Source organism: Ovis aries, chromosome 2, assembly GCF_016772045.2.
Source record: "Ovis aries strain OAR_USU_Benz2616 breed Rambouillet chromosome 2, ARS-UI_Ramb_v3.0, whole genome shotgun sequence".
Lineage (NCBI taxonomy): Eukaryota > Metazoa > Chordata > Mammalia > Artiodactyla > Bovidae > Ovis > Ovis aries.
In genome coordinates, this window is record NC_056055.1 from 231,861,064 (window position 1) to 231,883,623 (window position 22,560).

General features: G+C 38.0%; 1 protein-coding gene across 50 annotated transcripts in view; it reads right to left on the bottom strand.

The window, feature by feature from the left end:
• Positions 1–22,560, bottom strand: part of TRIP12 (thyroid hormone receptor interactor 12) — a 154,159-nt gene that overhangs the window by 57,255 nt on the left and 74,344 nt on the right. For all 50 annotated transcript variants that reach the window (XM_060410455.1, XM_060410452.1, XM_060410447.1 and 47 more), the window contains 4 exons: positions 15,954–16,059; positions 13,164–13,300; positions 7,786–7,869; positions 6,406–6,501 (listed from right to left, as the gene is read on the bottom strand). In XM_060410455.1, coding sequence (XP_060266438.1) covers positions 6,406–6,501; positions 7,786–7,869; positions 13,164–13,300; positions 15,954–16,059 — 423 coding nt within the window. The remainder of the gene's footprint in view (positions 1–6,405; positions 6,502–7,785; positions 7,870–13,163; positions 13,301–15,953; positions 16,060–22,560) is intronic.

Sequence of the window (22,560 nt, forward strand, 5' to 3'; positions counted from 1 at the left end):
ATAGACAATGAGATAAAAGAAACAATATGTGAAGAGATAATGGCCAACAATTTTCCAAAACTGATGAAAGGTATCAACTCACAGATTCAAAGGTTCAGTGAAACTCAAGCAAATTGAAAATGAAAGAAAACGTCACATGGGCCTAATATAGTCAAAATATTAAAAATTAATACAAAGTAAGTCTTAAAAGAAGCTAGGGGAGAAAAGAATTGCCTTGAAAAGGTTATAGTAGGATTTTTAAACAGAAACTACGGAAACCGGAAGAGACATTACAAAGGGCTAACATGAGATTTTTACACCTGGGGAAATGATCTTTTGAAACTTAAGGCAAATCAAGAATTTCTCAAACAAAAGCAGAGAGAAATCACTATTAGCATTTACACCGATGTAAGAAAAGTTCTTTAGGCTGAAGGGAAACAATCTAGATAGGAGAAAGGAACTGCAGGAAAGAAGTTAGAGTACTGGAAATGGTACATATATGCGGGCAAAAATAAATGAAGATGGATGTTTTAAAACAAAAGCTGCCCCACTGTCTTTCTAACACATGTATAAGCAAAACAAAACAACAACATAAAGGATGGCAAGAGAAAAAGTTAAACTGCTGCAAAGTGCTTACATTGTTTGGGATATGATAACATTATTACTATCAAGTAGGCGATGTATAGTAGCCCAAAGATATGTATTATAATCTCCAAAAGAGGCTGATTTATTTACATCTGCCAAAATGTTGTATGCCTAGACCCTTTATACCACAGTCCCCTTTCTAGAAATCTAGCCTAAAGATAAAAGGAAAAAATAGGAAAGCTGTATTTCACTGTAATACAACCAAGACTGGAAGTCACCCAAATGTGCAACACAGGACTGGCTAAGAAACCATACATCCACACACTACAGCATTATGACAGCTTTACAAAAGGCATGGGGGACCCTCCCCTCCCTCTCTTCCCACCCCCTTCTCTCTGTGCATGAGGAGGACAGCATCTATGAACAGTGAACACCAAGATTTACTGTCAAAAGGAAGGCAAAGCAAAGTTTACTACTCTTATCTAAGAAAGGCAGTGTGTATGAAGTAGACAATATGGATTTGTTTTTGTTTTCTTAAGTAAACAGCAAAAGGACAGGCCATAAAATTACAAAGGTTATTTGTGTGGGAGGAGGAAACAGGCTAAAGGGATAGTAAAAGATGTTAAGACTTTTAAAAATTTATAGATCTAACTTCAGGAACCGTGTAAATAACATGAATTATAAAAGCCAGATAACATTTTAAAGTCAATACCTAAAAATCATAAGGAAAATAAAGCAAAGGAGCCAAACCCACCTGGCACCATGAACATTAATTATTTCAAATGACTCTAAAATACAAAAAGCTGACCATAAAGTGAGATATAACCCAAGAACAAAAAAAAGAACTATTGCAAAATTAAAACTTTCTCAGTTTGACTATTTCTATTGCAAAGCTGAATTCTGTACTATAGGATTATCCTAAATAAATAAATGAAAGTGACATTCACTCAGCCATGTCCATCTCTCTGTGACCCCAGGGGCTGTAGCCTGCTGGGCTCCTCTGTCCATGGAATTCTCCAGGCAAGAATACTACAGAGAGTAGCCATTCCTTTCTCCAGGGACCGAAGACAGGTCTCCAACATGGCAGGCACATTACCATCTGAGCCACCAGGGAAGCCTTAATAAATAAATAACTATTCCTCGGAACTGAAACTTTTGGTATGAAATACCCGATAAATAAAACCCCTGAAGACCTGAATTTGAATTAGCATTATCAGTATGAACTTATTATTTTTATCTTAAAAGATTAAGTATAATCAGTTCCTAAGTTTGTCCGTTAAACGAGTCTAATAACAATGATCAATCCAGTAGCAAATACACCTACAGCCGAGACTGTGGGATCTAAATACCATTTCCTATAAAGGAAACCAGGGCTCTCTGAGGCAATGCCTGATGTCAAGCATGGGGTTGGAGTTATTGAGCTTGACTCACCAGAAAGCAAAGAGGGCTTCAAAAACTACTGAGATCACACCAAAAAGATCAAAGAGTGGAAAATTTAATCATCAATGAAAATCGGTGAAATGTCTAAAACACATTTCAACCTGCTTGACAATGACACTTAATAACAACAGCACTCTGAATGGAAAACTGGTAAATAAAGGGTAGGAGATATTTTTCCTATGCCAACTATTCTCCTGGGTAACCAAATAGAAGGGAGAGATCTTCTTTCTATGGGCTTCCCAGGTGGCTTTGATAGTAAAAAATCTGCCTGCAATGTGGGAGACCTGGGTCTCTCTCTTTGGTGTCACCTCTGGGTCGGGAAGATCCCCTAAAAAAGGAAATGACTACCTACTCCAGCAGTCTTGCCTGGAAAAGTCCTTGGACAGAGGAGCCTGACGGGCTACAGTCGACAGGGCTGCAAAGAATAGGGACATGACCCAGTATATATTTCAACAAAATTACTTATTTTACTCCTAATAAATGGAGACTGATCATTAGATATGAAATACTTTCATTTGTAATCCCTGTTATCTAGGAACCAAGTTTTGATGGCTTAGGAGGTGATCTGACTTTGTACGCTTCCTAAATATGAGAAAACACTACCACTTGGGCAGTGTCTTTCCCCATCAGAGGAGGAAAATAAACAATCAAACTTGAACCTGAAAAAGTCTCTAGACCCAACTATCAGTTCACAAGAAACTTACTTTATTTATTCATTTACTTTTGCTTTTCCATTTGAGACAATGGAAATCTGACTGACTGGCATCTATTAAGAAGGAATTACTGAAAAAAAAAAAAAAAAAAGAAGGAATTACTGGTTTCCTTTTCAGATATAAAAATAGTAATCTGGATGTATGTGCCTATGTGTATGTGTGTTTTAAGAGGCATTATCTTGGTTTATATGCGAGTACATCATGAGAAACGCTGGGCTGGAAGAAGCACAAGGTGGAATCAAGATTGCTGGGAGAAATATCAATAACCTCAGATATGCAGACGACACCACTCTTATGGCAGAAAGTGAAGAGGAACTAAAAGCCTCTTGATGAAAGTGAAAGAGGAGAGTGAAAAGGTTGGCTTAAAGCTCAACATTCAGAAAACGAAGATCATGGCATCTGGTCCCATCACTTCATGGGAAATAGATGGGGAAATAGTGGAAACAGTGTCAGACTTTCTTTTCTGGGCTCCAAAATCACTGCAGATGGTGACTGCAGCCATGAAATCAAGACTCTTACTCCTTGGAAGGAAAGTTATGACCAAACTAGATAGCATATTCAAAAGCAGAGATGTTACTTTGCCAACAAAGGTCCGTCTAGTCAAGGCTATGGTTTTCCAGTGGTCATGTATGGATCTGAGAGTTGGACTATAAAGACAGCTGAGCGCCAAAGAATCGATGCTTTTGAACTGCGGTGTTGGAGAAGACTCGTGAGACTCCCTTGGACTGCAAGGAGATCCAACCAGTCCACCCTAAAGGACATCAGTCCTGGGTGTTCACTGGAAGGACTGATGCTGAGGCTGAAACTCCAATACTCTGGCCACCTGATGCAAAGAGCTGACTCATTGGAAAAGACCCTGATGCTGGGAAAGATTGAGGGCAGGAGGAGAAGGGGACGACAGAGGGTGAGATGGCTGGATGGCAGCACCGACCTGATGGACATGAGTTTGCGTGAACTCTGGGAGTTGGTGATGGACAGGGAGGCCTGGTGTGCTGCGATTCATGGGGTCACAAAGAGTCAGACACCACTGATCGACTGAACTGAACCGATCTTGAGCAACATGATGAAATGTTTATAGATAAAATTATAGAATGTCTAGGATTCATTTCAAATTAATGCAAGAGGAGAGAATGTTGGTGAGTGTAAAGACAGACTGGCCACGAAGCAGGCACTGCTGAAGCTGAGTCATGGGCATGGGTGTGTGTGACTGTTTTCTACTCTGATTCTAGTATATAGTTTACATTAATTCCACGTGCAATAGTCAAGCATTAATATGGAGTTCTGATGTTTAATGATAATATGCTTAGGTAGCCCTGCAACAATTTTTCTTTCCAGAAGAAAAAATTCCCCCCAAAATAAATGAAGTGGCAAAATAAATGAAATCAAAGTTATATAAAAAAAAAGCACACACATTAACTTATGGCAAAGTATAGATCTTAATATAATCAGAACACTGTCTAAAAATGTTAATATCCTTACTTTTATAGTTAGAAAATTCAAATATATCCAGGTGAATAAGTTAAAAAAAAATAGTCTTGGGAATGGGGCAAACAATTAAAGGTATAAATAAAACAATGGTTGTGTGGACTGATGATTGTTGACGGGCTTATGGAACTTATTATGCTACTAATACTTTCAACTTTCATGTGTTTGATCTTTTTCATAATAAAGATAAATTCTGATTATCCTTAGGCTAAACCCCACATTTGCTGCTGACCTGCAAAGGTCTAACATGACCCGCCAAGTACCTTTACCTCTCAGATTTCATCTTCTACCACTTTCCTTTCACCTTCCTATTCCCCTCCCGCAGTCTAATGAGCAGACTAGACTTATTTCCACCTCTGGCCATGCACTCCTTCTTCCTTCACATCCTCTGCAGAGCTGGTTTTCTCACTTCATTTTATTCAACACAAAATCTCCACACCTCAGAGAAGGTTTCTCTAACCAGCCTATCACCACACCAGCAATCTTCCATTGTCTGCATTGATTTCCTTCACTGCAGTGACACTACCTGAAATTTTACTATGTAATGATTGTCTTCTTTACTGCAAGGGTCACACTCTAACAGGGAAGCTTCCATGTGGGAAACAACTCCACTTATCATCCATGAACAATCCCAGTGCCTCACAAATGGCACTGAATAAAAAAAATCAATATTCCAGGGTCCTCAAGAACTCTGCCGGAGAGTGTTATTTGAGAGATGAGTAACAGGGCAGCAAAAACAAAAGAAAATAAAAACAAAAATACGAACTGCTTCTTAAAACCCTCAGGTATTTGGTTGGTCAAAAAGTTCAAGTTTTTCTGTAAGATTAAGTTAAGATGCAAGTACATTAGAAATCTAGCCTTCTATTCATATTAAGTCAACAACTTAAAAAAAGAGATGTGCAACAATCAACAAAGATTTACAGTATATACTGTGTGAGCGTATGCTTAGTCATTCAGTTGTGTCTGACTCTTTGCGACCCCATGGACTGTAGGCTGCCAGGCTTCTCAGTCCATGGGGATTTTCCAGGCAAGAATACTGGAGTGGGTTGTCATGCCCTCCTTCAGGGGATCTGCCCAACCCAAGAATCGAACACAGGTCTCTCATATTGCAAGCGGATTTCTAACCTGTCTGAGCCACCAGGGAAACTCACTACAGTCAATATCTTGTAGTAACCAATAGAAAATTATCTGAAAATAAATGTGTATATGTATAATTCAATCACCTTTGCTGTGTACCTGAAACATAAGTCAACTATACTTCAATAACATATATATATAATGAAAAAAAAAGATTCAAGCACACATATATGAACACATATACACACACTGCATTATTTAAAAAAAAAATTTTATTGGAAATTATATGAATATGTATTTTTAAGTTCAGAGCTAATAAGCTTCGGTACACTTTAGAAGTTTTAGAAATTAAGACCGAAGTCTGCAAATAGCCTACTGACTCTATGGAAACAGTATAGATAAGTAAAAAAGAATGTACATATGTATGTAAAAAAGAATGTATGTATAACTGAGTCAATTTGCCATACATCAGAAATTAACACAATACTGTAAATCAATTATACTTCAATTTTTTAAAATGTTTAAATATAAATTTTTTAGTGCTTAAGGAAGCTAAAGGTAGTATTCTCCACCAAATGGAATTTAATGGAATTTGTAATTATGCAAAATCATACTCTTAGTTACAAACTAAGACTTAAAGAGTCACTCTTATGTCTACCATATATGATAAGATTTCTGGGTTTAGTTACTGGTAATTCTGCTGAGAAATCTCTCCTCTTGGGCTCACTGTATAATCAACTGCCTACTGGGTTAAATTTTATTATACCATAAAAAACACAAGACATGAATCTATGCAAATCATGCAATCAGATGTTACAATAACCAAAGTAATCACCTGGGAGTCTTTACTCCTCTACAGCTCAAAAAAAGTGTCTTGCTGTTAACTTGGGATGGTTTTCCAGTGGCTCCAATTTAGTAACCAAACATAAAAGGACAGAAGAAAATCTTGAAGAGTTGCTATTATTTAAGGTAAGAATATCCACAAGCTCTATTTTTTAAAATAGGTTAAAGTTCATGAAAAGTTCCTAAGTGAAAACTCTCCTATATGAATAGATAAACAGTTTAAGAATAGCACTCAACTAATAAGAGTTTCGAGGAGAGGACAAATTTAAAAGTATTCACTTACTAGCTCCGCTTCCAATTGTTCTATGGAAAAGCTGTGACATCCGAGGACCAAGAGGACCAAACAGGTGAGGGGGAAGACCCCTGGCCTCTAACAGAGCTAAGGAAAAGAGCAGAGCAGGAGAAACAGTTGAGTTGTTAATACAACTTACCTCATTTAGAAGCTTCCAACAACTGATTCATCATATAATTCATTTAAACAATTCTACTTTCAATTTTAAACTTTAAGAGAAGCTACATGATATATGATCATATGTGAAACGGATTGCCAGTCCTGGTTCAATGCATGAGACAGGGTGCTCAGGCCTGGTGCACTGGAATGACCCTGAGGGATGGGGATGGGGAAGGAGGCAAGAAGGGAGTTCAGGATGGGGAACACATGTATATCCATGGCTGATTCATGTCAATGTATGGCAAAAAAGCACTACAATATTGTGACGTAATTAACCTCCAATAAAAATAAAATTTTAAAAAAAGAGAAGCTACAAGAAACTTTTCAAAACCACATTTATATATACTAATGCAATTACTATAAGTTACAACACCCGTATGTGTCAGCTCCAGGGCATCTTAAAGTTTTATGCAGATATTAAACATTAGTGCCAGCAGGGACCATGTAAATAGTTCAAGAAAAACCTAAAGAAAACATTTATTTTGAAGAAGTTATATGTTCAGCAAATTTGCTCTATTTTTACTCTATTACCTAATCAGATATGATCATGAGATTCTCTAAAAACACAGGAAAAATCATGTTTATCAGTTTCCAAAAGTGAGAAAAACTGTTCATGAGAGTTTCAGTCAAAAAGACTATCTGAAACTCATTCATTAATGTTTCTTGTAAGCCTCACATTGGGGACTGACTGGATAAACAACTGAAGACAATAAAAAACCCATGCACTTGTAAACAACGGATACATAATATGAAGCTGCTTTTTAAAAAGCACTTACAACATTATAATGCCTATAATTTATGTATACACTCTACATTCATGTTGAAACAGCTGATCAAGAACTCAAAAGAATATAGCAAAAGAGCATCCTACCAGATGTGCTGTTGTTAGGTATCAGAGAATAATATATGAAGCGACCCCTTGTCAGTATCATCCTTAACTGATTAATAGCTGCATATATAACCATAATGGAAAAAAAAATTAACAACATAAAATATACTACGTAAGATTTTATCTATCTAAATAGCAAAGATGAAGAAACAAATCGGTCATCTTCCAATTCCAAATCAGTATATCAAGAGCTTTTTTTGGAGATATGGGTGGGCACTGCTAGATTATAGTTATACGAGCTTATTCAAATTAATTTCAACAAAGAATAGAGTGACAGGCAGCCCATGACCGTCGCTTCGTATAAGCTTGATAATGGTCTTTACCTTGTAACCGTCCCATCTCGGAGTCATCAGATTCGCTCTCCCCAGAGGTGGTCATGCCCACAGCCCCTGCAACAGAACTAGAGGCTGGGGGCGGGGAGGGAGTGGAGAAGGTGAGGGTTAGGAGAAGAATAAAACTCATTATGTCTGGTTTATCTTTAAAAAGAAAAAGCAGAGTTTTACAGACAATAATATATTAAAGGCAAACGTGCACAATGCACACCAGCTGTTCTTCTAGACTTCATCATGTAGCTTTTATGGAAAAAAGATGGCTTGATGACAACAGAAACAAACATAACATTCAAGCCTTGCATTTCACTCATTTACGATTTTCACAGTTTCCTCCTGTCTTTGAAATTGCTCCTCAATTCAGTCTTATTCTGAGCTCCTCTATGAAAAGTCCATAAATATAACTCTGCTAAAGCCACTGTGATTTTAATAAACAGGAAAATAATCACAAACGTAAAACAGGGAAAATGTTCCACAGGGATGTGTGCCTTCTTCAGTCTGCTCTATTTCTGGGCTAGTCTTGAGACAATCATTTGCCATGTTTTCTTCCACTTCAAGGGTATGCAAAGATTATGCTCTTATTTTCAGGGCAAAACACTGAAGATACACATTACAACTAACAGAAGACCACAAAACATTTAAATATAAGTACAAAAGAGAAAGCAACCAATACGTAAAAACAGAGGAAAGAAGAAGTCAGATTCAGAAGGATTCTACTACCCAAAATGCTAACCTGATCAATACTTCAGTCTAAGTAAGCAGTGGTTGATTCTATTACAAATCTGACCAAGAGATGAAAATATATTCCTGTAAAACTAGCACTTTTACTGCCCCTTCCTCTCAGTGTCTGTCGAGTCCCAAAGCACTTTTTGTACAAACCATTCATCTACGTATGACCACATCATCCACAATACTTTACGTCCATGTGACAGACCAACGACAGAACACAAGCAAGACGAATAATTCTGTTATTATTAAAAGAGGCACATAGATCACCTATGTGAATATAACAAATTTTCCTGAAGAAAGAGATGCTAATATACCAGCCACCAACTCCGCATTTTCATAATACTTTTTTTCACTCCTCATTTAAGTATCCTATCATTTCACCAGAATTTTTTTTAAGCTTGTAAAAAAAAAGAAAAAAGAAAAAAGTATGGTTTAGAACAGGAGTCAGCACACTGTGGTCCACAGGCCACATCCAGTCTAGCACATCACTATGTAAATAAAATTTCATTAAAATATACCCAAACTCATTAATTTACCTATTAACTGTGGCTACTTTTGTGCTACAACCACAGAGTAGTTCCAACAGAGCTTATATAAACCTTAAAACATCCATTATCTGGCCCTTTACAGAAAATGCTGGCAACCCCCTGGTTCAGAGTTACAGGCTAAGAAGAAATGGTAATATTAAAGAGTATCAGAGTTTAGTAAACTTCGTATCTGTTGAAAACAAAAAAAATAAAACAAAACCGGAAATAACCATGACTATACTTTGTAATGCTGCCTAAAGGTACTAATTAAATGTTAACTCCATGGAGAATGTGTCCATATGTTTCCTCCCAACCAACCAGAGGTATTACAAGAGGAAACCTAGGCTTTGTGTGTACTTGCTCAAGATCAGAAAACTAACAACGGATATGAGATCTAAACCCAGGAAGTCTGACTTTACCAGCTGTACTCTTATTAACTACACACTATCAGCACCTTCAATATATTCTTCAGTACTAATTTTTAATTTATGTACACTGGCTCTTTCACATTATACAGAAACCATATTAATCAATTCTGCTGCTGCTAAGTCACTTCAGTCGTGTCTGACTCTGTGTGACCCCACAGACGGCAGCCCACCAGGCTTCCCTGTCCCTGGGATTCTCCAGGCAAGAACACTGGAGTGGGTTGCCATTTCCTTCTCCAATGCATGAAATGAAAAGTGAAGGTGAAGCTGCTCAGTCGTGCCGACTCTTAGCGACCCCATGGACTGCAGCCTACCAGGCTCCTCCATCCATGGGATTTTCCAGGCAAGAGTACTGGAGTGGGGTGCCATTGCCTTCTCCGACCAATTCTGCTATTGGGTCCCAATTATTATTAACTTAGCAAAGTGGCTCTTAAACTTGCCTTGAAACTTTTACAAACTGTGGAAATCAAATACAAAGTTGTGATAGACAAAACTGCTGTTATGTATTCTCTTCCCCTAAAAAAGCCTACTCTGGAACCACATATTTTTAAAGAAAAAACGTAAAAGTTCACTTAAGGTAATGCTGGAGGGTTTTATAAGAGGGTCTACTGGTTTTACTTTAAACCATTCTACAGATTTACAACTTATGCTTTTAAAGGTTTAAGTTACTTCTTAAAAGAGTATTCTAAGAATTTACATAATGAATAATAAATACCTCAAACTGCCCTGCTACAAAGACCTAAAGCAAGACATAAAACTTGTAAAAGCACAGAATTAAAAGAGCTGTTAAGATTATTTAGTGCAGTCCCAACATTCAGGGAGACACAGATCCTCTACAAGAAGCAGCAGGCATATTCTCATTTTTAATTGAGATGAGTGCCTATTTGGACAGAAATCATTGAACCCAAAGCAAAAGATCCTTTCGAGCTGCCATACCTTTGATGTATGTGTTATGCTTAGTCACTCAGTCGTGTCCAACTCTTTGCGACCCCACAGACTAGAGTCCGCCAGGTTCCATGGGGATTCTCCAGGCAAGAATACTGGAGTGGATTGCTATGCCCTCCTCCAGGGGATCTTCCTAACCCAGGGATCAAACCCAGGTCACCCACTTTGCAGGTGGATTTTTTTTAACCACCTGAGCCCTCAGGGAAGCCCAAGAATACTGGTGTGACTAGCCTATCCCTTTTCTCCTGAGGATCTTTCCAACCTAGGAATAGAACCAGGGTCTCCTGCACTGCAGGCGGGTTCTTTACCAGATGAGCTAGCCATACCTTTGAAAGCAAATATTAATAAGCATTTGCCTACTGTAGCTCCCTTTTTGTAAGTTTTACAAAATTAGATAAACCAAACTAGCTTATCCTATGAGTGGCTGTTTGTAGTCATGCAAGTAAGGAAATGTATTCCATTCCTAGGAGTCAATGACACAGCAATTCAATGAACACATCAAATGTTGGGCAATACACACAAAATCCATCCCCAGACACAATGCATTAATAAAAACAAGGTAATCAAGCAGAAAAAAATCCAATCTCAGATTTTAAGAGATGTCAATCTATTCTTTTAAATTGGTATCTTGCCCATCCAGTCTCTGCAAATCACCACAGTATCATATAAGGCAGTTTCCAATATACAGTTAAAGCTGACAGAATTCACTTTTACTTCACAGGAATGGCTAAGGGTTTACCAGATACCCAAGTACAGGAGGCAACAAGAATACATTCTTAGTGTCATGAAAACTTTTGAGCAAGGCCAAAAGAATGGTTGTTCAGAATATAATCACACATTATACAGGTGCAGGCTAAAAGATGCTCTAAACTAACACCATCAATTAATATTCAACACAAAAAAAAGTGTGTTCCAATTTTCTTTAAATTCCAATTTTATATACTGAAAAACTAAAGCACATTATACTGAAGAACTTAATACAGAGCTTGTAAGAAGTTTGCCTCTTCCTCTAGAACTACCTGAGTGAACTGGCAGAGAAAGCCCCACAGTATACAACGCAGCCTCCAAAATGTAATCAAGTTAGTGCTTTCTAACATCAGCGAACAGACCATATGTATCTTTGACATAAACTTGGACAATACCGAGATTACACTGTGATTTCAAATATGGAGGCAGGCCTTTAAGGAGGGCAATCTTATGAATCTAATCCCTTAAAGCCTTCATCCTCTTAGGTGAATATACCAGGGAACACAATTTTACACACCACCCCTTCATTCTGGCCTCCAATTACACTCATATGAATTAAACCAACTAGTAACCGTAGGGAAGCAGAACAACACAGCTGTTGTTACAACTGTGCACTTCAAGAGTCACACATCCAGGCCTATAATCCTAGCAAGCTTAACCATTCTGCATTTCAATTTTCCTCATTTATAAATGAGGATAACAGTGCTCACACCTCAGCAGGTTGCTCCAAATATTAAATAAGAATACATGTAAAATGCTTAATAGTGTGTATGCAATGGGGTGTAGGCTGTGTAAATGTTAGCTATTATAATTATCATAATGAGTCCACTTTAAACACACTCTCAGCAGCTCCATCTCAAAGAGTCACCCACACAGGAATTGCTCCACTTCCATATTCAGACTTGAAGCATCAGCTGTGTTATGTAGAGCTTCAACGAGCTGCACGTGCGATGCACTTTATTTTTCCAAAACTCTACCACTTAACCCTTAAGAAAAACTATTCTAGGAGAAAGGCACTACCAGATGAGATGCTGTTAAGTTCACCATGTAGTTTATTATACAAAACCAGGAAAGACTGGTTGGTAAAGATGTTAAGCTGGACAGAAAGCTGAGACAAAAGGCAAAAAAGATGGACAGTAGTGGGCAAACCAGAACCTTCCCGTCAAACCAGGACATATGATCGACTGTAGGCAATAAAGAAAACTGGCACATATTCCGATATTAAATAATAATACATGAAAGAACTTCATTCAAAAGAAAGAGTACATATGCCTACACCTAAAGTTACACATATTATCTAGATTTAAGGGACTTATAACCATATGTTCATAATGCTGAATTCTAATATTTTTGTATCTGTTTTAATATTAGTGACAAATGCTGATAACAAACTACTTCTTAAACCTGTTAGCCACAATCGAACACTGAAGTCTTAGCCTGCTTTATGTATTGGTAATGGATACATACTTGGTGTGAGGTGACTTAATTTTTGCTGTGCTAAGATATCAAGAATAAAAAACCCATAAAAATAGGAATAATATTATTCTTAAAGCTGCTAGGTTCAAACCAAATATTTATTTTTTACAGACTGTAACATTCTAAATTAAAATCTGCACATGTATGAAGCAATTTAAACTATATCTGTACATTTTTATTATGAATTTAATTTTTTCAAGCAAATCAGCAGGCAACTATTAAATGTACTGATCAATATTTAAGAAGCTTAAGCAGAAAGGGAGTTTCTGCTTCTTAAAAGCCCTTTGAACTTAATTAGTACAAATTTGGATTTGGAAAAAAAAATTATACAAAGAAACAAAAGAATACAAGTAATCAAAAACCAAATCTATAAAACGAAAGAAAACAACAAGTCTGATGCTTATTTTAAGATGTAGTTGTCGCCTCTCTTCCATTATACCTGGTATACCTAAATAGTAATTTATCTCCAAATAAAGCTGCAAGATACATAAACACATTTTAGGCGTAAGAAGTGCCCATCTACCTGCTGCTCCTTGGGGAGTCTCGTCTGTTCGTGCAGCTGAAGAGTTCACCGTCTCCTGGTTGCCTTCAGGGTCAGCCATCTTCTCCTGTCGACGAGCTTCAGCTGCTCCTCTTTTGCCCAGGCCAGAGCCTCGCCGACTACGACAGAAAAATGCCATCATAGGCAGCGCTCCCAGTGACCAGGAGTAATGTCCACACAGCACAAAGCTCCAATGCATGGAACACAAAGCGAGTCTCTTCTTTTTACATAAAAATTGTTGCAGAAAATCACTATGGGTAACAACCAAGACTTTGTATATTTAAAACTCTCCCAAGCTATATCACGTAGACAATACAAGCTTTTGTGAGGCTATGAGCTGTTGTCATCCTTTCAGACAGAAGTGATCTTTAAACACTTCAACTAAATGGAAAAGTGATTCCTTTAGCAGAAACAATTCATTCAAAATAGATCTCTAATTCTTGGGTAAATAGTGGATCAATACATGGAGTTTCAGACTGATAGCTGAAAATGGGGGACGGGTAAGAAGAGAGAAGACAACAGGCAAAATTCCCATCACTTAAGTCCCAGATGACTTACATCATCAAAAAAGTTACTATCCTCATCATGGACAATAGCTTCTCCTTTAAAATAAAGAACTAAATATTGAATATTTATAAACAAATACAGATTAAATCTGGGAACACACCTGCTGTACACTGAGGCATCACTATAAGATGTGGAAAAAAGAATTATTAGTCATTTATCATCAAGCAAGCTACATTTCATTGACACTTTTTCTATTTTAATAAATGAAATCAGTAAGCAAATCATGCACAGACAAAAGACTTCCAAAATTATTACAACTTAATACTGTTTAAACAGCAGCTCCCCCAAATGACCTTGGAAGTGCAAAAACCTACTACTAAAGAAGTATTTTAGACTAAAGTCAAACTACAGTGAATAATGCTGCTTGGTAAAGAACAAGGAGGAAGTAGGCATAAGTGCCCTGGAAATGAACGCTCTGAATTATCAGAGTTGTAGAGGAGTTTATTCTTCCAATTAGTTAAAAAAAAAAAAAAAAAAAGTATGTCCCTAAACAGGGATTTACTCAGCCAGTCTTTCCTTTAGGGAAAGACAAAAAAACCTCATCCCAAACCCAAATTACCAAGCTACAAATTACTGCTATTCAAATTAAGTCACTTATTTAACATTTATTTTGCATCAATCATGTGACACGCTCTGTGCTGAACATTTGGTTGCTGCCCTCAAGTGTGTTAGTCTACAGAGCGATGAAACTGCAGCTGTGAGAGGCTATGAAAATACTACATTTAAGAAGAATTTCAGCAAATTCAGAAAAGCCTGAGATGAAGAACGCTGCAGACAGGTGGGTAGACAGCTTGTGTGCAGCATGTAAGTAAATAACTCCTAGTGCATTAAGACAGTGCTCCTGAGGAGAAGCAAAGAAGGCTGCAGAGAAAGACAGGACACTAGATTACCTGACTCCATCAACAGTTCATACTTAATTTTCAACCACAGTGAATTCAGTTTATATCTAAGATTATAAACCTTGGGTAAACTGGATTCAAAGTTTGGTCCAAAATAGGGCAAAAGCCCTGAAAAACCAAGAAATCATCTCAGAGGTCCTCATAAAAGTACTGCCAACAAAATTCAAAGGCAAACAGGTGTACTAACTCCAGATATTTAAACAATATTTTAAACAATCCTGATAGAACCAGAAAATAAGTGGAAAAGCAGAGCTTAAAGGGCTTAGAGTCCTTTCCTTATGACTTATTATTAGGCAACAAGTCCTTCTGTTTCCTTGTGTTATTACTGTACCTGCAGTCAAAGGTATAAAGTTGATTACCTTAGAGAAAAACCAAAGAAGCACTAAACCTTTCCATTGACCTGAGATAGGAAAAGCAAACTAAAAATAACCCACGCCGTCACTGGTTTTTGGCACATTTAGGAGAGAGAAGAAACTATATACAAAAGGAGCAAATTACACACAAAGGAGGGAGAAGTCCCATAAGGTTGTGATAATTAGCAGCACAATACCAGAACTGACCAAGCCTGAAAATCTGACATGAAACTGGAGTGACAAGGTTTTTTAACTTCAACCTAAGATTCTCAATCAGTGAATGAAAGTATGGGAAATAATATACTATATCGTATGTCAAAGGTAGACAACTTTCTGAAAATGGGCTCAAAGTGGGAAAAATGGAGATGTAAAAGAACACAAACAAAACCCACATTTTCCCCTGAGGATGGGTGTTGTAAGGCAAAATAAAAATGAAGTACATCTCTGGCCCTCACCCATTAAACTCAATAACTCATGCCAATACTTTTAGAAACTAATTAGGCAATATTACAGCCATTACAACAGGCATCCCTTTTGATCCACTAATCACACAACTGGGAAATTTAGCTACCTTTAAAAATAACCCAAATCTGCATAAAGATGCTCATTAGAGAGCTCTCTGGCAGACAGGATCTCTAAAAACAACCAAATGTCCAACTGCTGGCAGTAACTCTGGGCAAATAATGTAAAACAACAGAGGAAAAGGTAGAAGATAAAGGTGTTGCCCCCAAAAAGGCATGATTAAAGCTTAGCAAAAAAGGAAAAAAAGTTAAGTTAAATATTGGGGAAGAATTCACAGAAATAATAGTTCTATTTAGAATCAATTTCTTTGCTCGATTTTCAAAAAGAAAACTTTCATGCAATTTTTTTAAACACTCATAAAATGAAGGTCTTTGGGGAAAGCTGGACCCAGGCACTGAACTGATCTCACACCGACAGGCCCAAATCATTACCTGGCACTAGCGCAGGAGCCCGTGGTCTTCTGGCGTGTGCTCCGCCTCAGACTGGGGAGCTCGGCAGGTGGGGATTCGCTGCGCTTCTTGGTAGATTTTCGTAAACCTACAAATGTGAAACGCAAGAGGGACATGTTTAAAGGAGTCATCTTAAATTTAAAATGACAAAATTCTTCCGGCCGCCCTCTACGGGCTCCGCAGCAGCTTCTAGGTCTGCTCGCAGAGTCGGCCTTCACTGCACTGGCCACACCAGGGAGGTTCCTACAGTGCCTCGCACGGCTGTCCAAGGAGACGTCTTCTCTCTCTGGCCTAACCTTGACTCGAGCTTTCCGACACCATGAGTGATGGTCCCTCATCCCTCGAATCCTCCTCTTTTAAAAGTTTCCATCACACCTCTACTCCTCCACTGCTTTTCTCTACTAACGAAAGCAAAGAGATTTTTTTTTTATTTTTGTATATACTATATATTTCAAGACTTTCAGTATTTCATTTAGCACTTTATTGCTACATTATCTTTGCAGTACCCCATGGCACCTAGTTTCTATAACGCTCATTAATAAGACCAGAAAAGAACAAAATGTTTTCTTTCATCACCCCGTCTGCAAGGAATACACATTTGAACTGAAGCCTACCAGAATGTCCAATTTAGACAATACTATACAATTAGGGGGAGATAGTTAAACAAGCACACTTCACATGATAATCTGGAATCTCACATCTTTATAGGATAACAGATTCTAAAAAGGTATAGCAACTAAGTAAAGTTTATTGTTATCTTATGAACAACGGGGAAGCCACCAGAGCATTTTCAACTGCCGCCTCCTCAAACTATGTTGTTACCCTATGCCCATACATGACATGACAACATCCTGGGTGGTATGCTCTACCTAAACACAGAACCCCAGCAGTGAAAGATCTCTGAAGTCAACAGACTGTATTTCATTAGAACTTCGGGGTCATCTTGAACAGATGTTAACTTTCTCAGAGACCAACTGTACAATAACAATTCTCCAGATCACCTGTTTCTTCTCAAGTTATAATTTTTTTTTCATTGAAATCTGAAAGATGGACATGGTCTGCAGACAGATTATGAGGGAATGATTGCTCAGTTGCTCAGTCATTTCTGACTTTTTGCCACCCCATGGACTGTAGCTCGCCAGGCTCCTCTGTCCATGAGATGAGTATCCCGCAAAAACACTGGAGTTAGTCGCCATTCCCTCCTCCAGGGGATCTTCCTGACCTAAGGACTGAACTCGACTCTCCTGTGGCTCTTGCCTTGGTCGGCAGATTCTTCACCACTAAGCCACCTGGGAAGTCCTGCACAGCTAATGGAGTAAGCTTCGTATGTTCAGCTAATAATGTCACCATTTTTTAACATTTAAAAATTTAGAAATTAAGTATTTCAGAAAATATTACACTTATCTCTCTAACCGAAATACGCAATGAAGTTGGAACAGACAAAACACTGTTCAATTTAGAGGGAAAAAATCATCAGTGCACATTACATTAAAACTGCAATTAAAAAAAAATAAGGTACTTTCACTTATCAATTCAGCTCAGCCACTCAGTCAAGTCTGACTCTCTGCAAGCCCATGGACTGTAGCACGCCACGCTTCCCTGTCCTTCACCAACTCCCAGAGCTTACTCAAACACATGTCCATTGAGTCAGTGATGCCATCCAACCATCTCATCCTCTATCATCCCCTTCTCCTGCCTTCAATCCTTCCCAACATCAGGGTCTTTTCCAATGAGTCAATTCTTTGCATTAGGTGACCAAAGTATTGGAGCTGCAGCATCAATCTTTCCAGTGAATAATATTTAGGACTGATTTCCTTTAGGATTAACTGGCTTAATCTCCCTGCTGTCCAAGGGACTCCCAAGAGTCTTCTCCAACATCACAATTCAAAGCATCAATTGTTTGGCACTCAGCCTCCTTACAGTCCAACTCTCACATTCATAACATTACTACTGGAAAAACTATAGCTATGACTAAATAGACCTCTGTAGGCAAAGCAACGTCTTGGCTTTTGAATATGCTGTCTGGGTTTGTCATAGCTTTTTTGCCAAGGAGCAAGCATCTTTTAATTTCATGGCTGCAGTCATAATCTGCAGTGATTTTGGAGCCAAGAAAATAAAGTCTGTCACTATTTCCATTGTTTCCCCATCTATGTGCCATTTTCCACTTTTTGCCACTTTCACTTATAAAGCTTTTTAAAAACCTGTAAATTATTGTCACTGCAGATGGTGATTACGGCCATGAAATTAAAAGATGCTTACTCCTTGGAAGGAAAGTTATGACCAACCTAGACAGCATATTAAAAAGCAGAGACATTACTTTGCCAACAAAGGTCCGTCTAGTCAAATCTATGGTTTTTCCACTAGTCATGCATGGATGTGAGAGTTGGACTATAAAGAAAGCTGAGCGCCAAAGAATTGATGCTTTTGAACTGTGGGGTGTTGGAGAAGACTCTTAAAGTCCCTTGGACTGCAAGGAGATCCAACCAGTCCATCCTAAAGGAGATCAGTCCTGGGTGTTCACTGGAAGGACTGATGTTGAAGCTGAAACTCCAGTACTTTGGCCACCTGATGCGAAGAACTGACTCATCTGAAAAGACTCTGATGCTGGGAAAGATTGAGGGCAGGAGGAAAAGGGGATGACAGAAGATGAGATGGTTGGATGGCATCACCGATTCAATGGACATGGGTTTGGGTGGACTCTGGGAGTTGGTGATGGACAGGGAGGCCTGGTGTGCTGCGGTTCATGGGGTCGCAAAGAGTCAGACAGGACTGAGCCACTGAACTGAAAATGTCTCAATTCATATAATACCTAAGTGTCTTTATATATACTATGATATATAGTAATGGACACTAGCACAAATTTTCACAACTATTCTGTGTCATTCAATATTTAACATTATGGCCTACTGCTTTACTACTAATTTATGGTGATAGCACACTTTTGGACGCTTTCACTACTCATGCCCTATTTTAGATTTCTGTGTTTAAACTCTCTTTTAAACTTCATTCAAAGGTAATTTCCATATGATAAAATGTACTCATTTTAAATGCAGTTCGATGAGTTTGACGAATATAGTCACTGGTGTAACCAACACTGCAATTGAGATATCAAACGTTTCTTCACTTTAAAAAAATCCCTTATGATCCCTGCAATACATTCCCCATCCCCTTGCCCCCGCCTCCACACACCTCAGATCTCTGGCAATCACTGGTATTCTTTTCTGTTGCTATTGCCTGCTTTGGAGTTTCTCACAAATGGAATCATATGCTTTGGATGACCTCATGCTGTTGTGCATATTGGTCCATCCTTTTTACAACTAACTGGTATTCCTTTTCTATGGCCGTGTCACAATGTCTATCCATTCTTGCTGTTAAAATTTAAAAGAACTGTACTAAGTTACACAGAAGTAGGGCAAAGAAAAGTCAAAACAAGAGTGAACAGAAAAATATTTATCTGATGTCATAATATCATAATGTAAAACGACTCTCAGGCTAATTGGCATGACTCCATCCAGCCTGATAAACTGAGAGAGAGAACCTCAAATATTCTGCTCTCTAAACTTTGTTACAGAACTATATAAATTCTTCCAAAAGTCTAAAATGTGTTTAGAACATAGAAAGGTCATAAATTCTGGAGAAAAAGAAGCTGAAACTTCAGGTACAGCTTAACTTCTTTTGGCCAGTCAGCAAACTGACAATGTTAAGCTATGGAGATTTGCAAAAGCACTTTCAGATACAAAGTTATTATAATAATTGTTTTTCATACACAAAAATATTAACTGACTCGCTTAAAAGTGCATAATTCAACACCATTCTAAGCTTATTTTTGAAGCAGAACTGAGTACTACATCTTCAGTATACTTGTGACAAGATGTTAAAATTTTGCTTTACTGGTTCACTTATAAAACTCAAAAACTCTCGGTATAAAAAGAGTATGTTTGTAGAAAACAAGGTGAAAAGACAACCCTCAGAATGGGAGAAAATAATAGCAAAGGCAACAACTGGTAAAGAATTAATTTCCAAAATACACAAGAATCTTATACAACTCAATACCAGAAAAGCAAACAACCCAATCAAAAAGTGGGAAAGGGACTGGAAGCGACATTTCTCCAAAGACGACGTACAGATGGCTAACAAGCACATGAAAAGATGCTCAACATCATTCATCATGAGAGAAAGGCAAATCAAAACTACAGTGAGGTATCACCTCATACCAGTCAGAATGGCCATCATCATAAAGTCTACAAGTAGTAAGTGCTGGACAGGGTGTGGAGAAAAGGGAACAGACTTGCATTGCTGGTGGGAATATAAACTGATACAGCCACTATGGAAGACAGTATGGATACTCGTTAAAAAGCTAGGAATAAAACCAACATATAGCCCAGCAATCCCACTCCTAGACATATACCCTGAGGAAATCCAAAGTGAAAAAGACACATGTACCCCAATGTTCAAGCAGCCTAGATGTCCATCAACAGATGAATGGATAAAGCAGCTATGGTACATACATACAATGGAATACTACTCAGCCATAAAAAGGAACACATTTGAATCTGTTCTAATGAGGTGGACGAAAACTAGAACCCATTATACAGAGTCAATTAAGTCAGAAAAAGAAATATAAACATTGTATTCTGACACATATATATGGAATCTGAAGAGATGGCACTGATGAATTTATTTTCAAGGAAGCGATGGAGAAACAGTTACAGAGACAAACCTATGGACGTGGTGGGAGGAGGAGGGAGAAGGGGAGATATATGGAGAAGAGTACAAAGAAATTTACAATACCATGTGTAAAACAGATAGCCAATGGGAATTTGCTGTATGACTTGGGAATTCAAACAGGGGCTCTGCAACAGGCTGAAGGGTGGGGAGGGAGGTCCAGGAGGGAGGGGACATGGGTGTACCTATGGCTGATTCTTGATGTATGACAGAAAACCACAAAATTCTGTAACGCAAGTATCCTTCAATTAAAAAAAAAAAGAGTATGTTTGTAGAACAAAAGTGTTTCCGATCATTCTACTGGTCAAATATGGAGGATTTTCATAAAGGAGGAAACATGGAAAGGTGTAAGCCAACAACCTACTGTTGTGTGTACAATACATACAACATACACCTCTCTGTCCCAGGCTCTGTAATGCAGCAAAACTGCACCTTATCTTTATTTTTACAATGCCACTTTAAGCAGCAACCAGAATTATTATGGGTCAGATTAATATATTCTTATCCACAAAGTCTTTGTATAATAAAGTCAGGTATAAATCTTGTATCAAAGCTCTTGACCTTTGAACAATTCACGGTCCACTTATACTCGGATACTGTTCAATAAATTTTAAATAACTATAGGACAAAACAGTTTGCAGTTATTTGAATCCAAGGAATGTGGAGGAACTGTGGATAAGAACAGCCAACTATGAGTTACATGCAGACTAACCTCCTTATTGTTCAAGGATCATCTACGTATTGGTATAAGGAACCCTGCCTGCACTTCTTCCTACAATATATTCCTATCATCTTTATTCCTCTGGACAATGGTTAAGCTAGCAGTATTTTTTTAATAATTGATTTGTTTTCTAAAAGATAGACGTCTTACTCTTTTTTTTTTTCCTTTTTCAAAGAAGTATTCCTAACCAAAACTGACTTATACAAAGTCCAAAATGGTCTTTTTTTCTGAAGTATGACATTTTGAAAGTGTGACATTTGATGGTTTTTCCAGTAGTCATGTATGGATTTGAGAGTTGGACTATAAGGAAAGCTGAGTGCCAAAAAATTGATGCTTTTGAACTGTAGCGTTGGAGAAGACTCTTGAGAGTCCCTTGGACTGCAAGGAGATCCAACCAGTCCATTCTGAAGGAGATCTGAATATTCACTGGAGTCCTGAATATTCACTGGAAGGACTGAGACTGAAGCTGAAACTCCAGTACTTTGGCCCCCTGATGCGAAGAACTGACTCACTGGAAAAGACTCTGATGCTGGGAAAGATTCAAGGTGGGAGAAGGGGACGACAGAGGATGAGATGACTGGATGGCATCACTGACGCAACGGACATGAGTTTAATCGACTCCAGGGGTTGTGATGGACAGGGAAGCCTGGCATGCTGCAGTCCATGGGGTCTCAAAGAGTTGGACATGACTGAGTGACTGAACTGAACTGATGTTCAAGTACATACATTGCTATCAGTGGCTACTTTTCTAAAAGAAATTCATAAAAATTGACCACATAATGAGGGATCATAGATGTTTATTTAAAAATCACTCAGAAACAATAAAAGGTAAGTTGTGCAGATGAATGACAGTGAGCTAAAATCCAAGTGGAATTTTCTAAGCCAAATTTTTATTTCCTAGTCAATGCATAGCAATTGCAGGCATTGACACCATAAATTAAAACTTAGAAACGTGCAAGGATACTCGTCTAACCACTGTAATAAATAGAAACTGGAAAAGCACTAAATGTTAAAATAGGAAACGGTTAAATAAACATCAGTACAGTAATAAAAAGTGCAGCAACACAATGTTAGCTAATGAGGATGTGAACAAATTGGCATTTTTACACTGCCAGTGAGAATATAGGGATTCCCTGGTAGCTT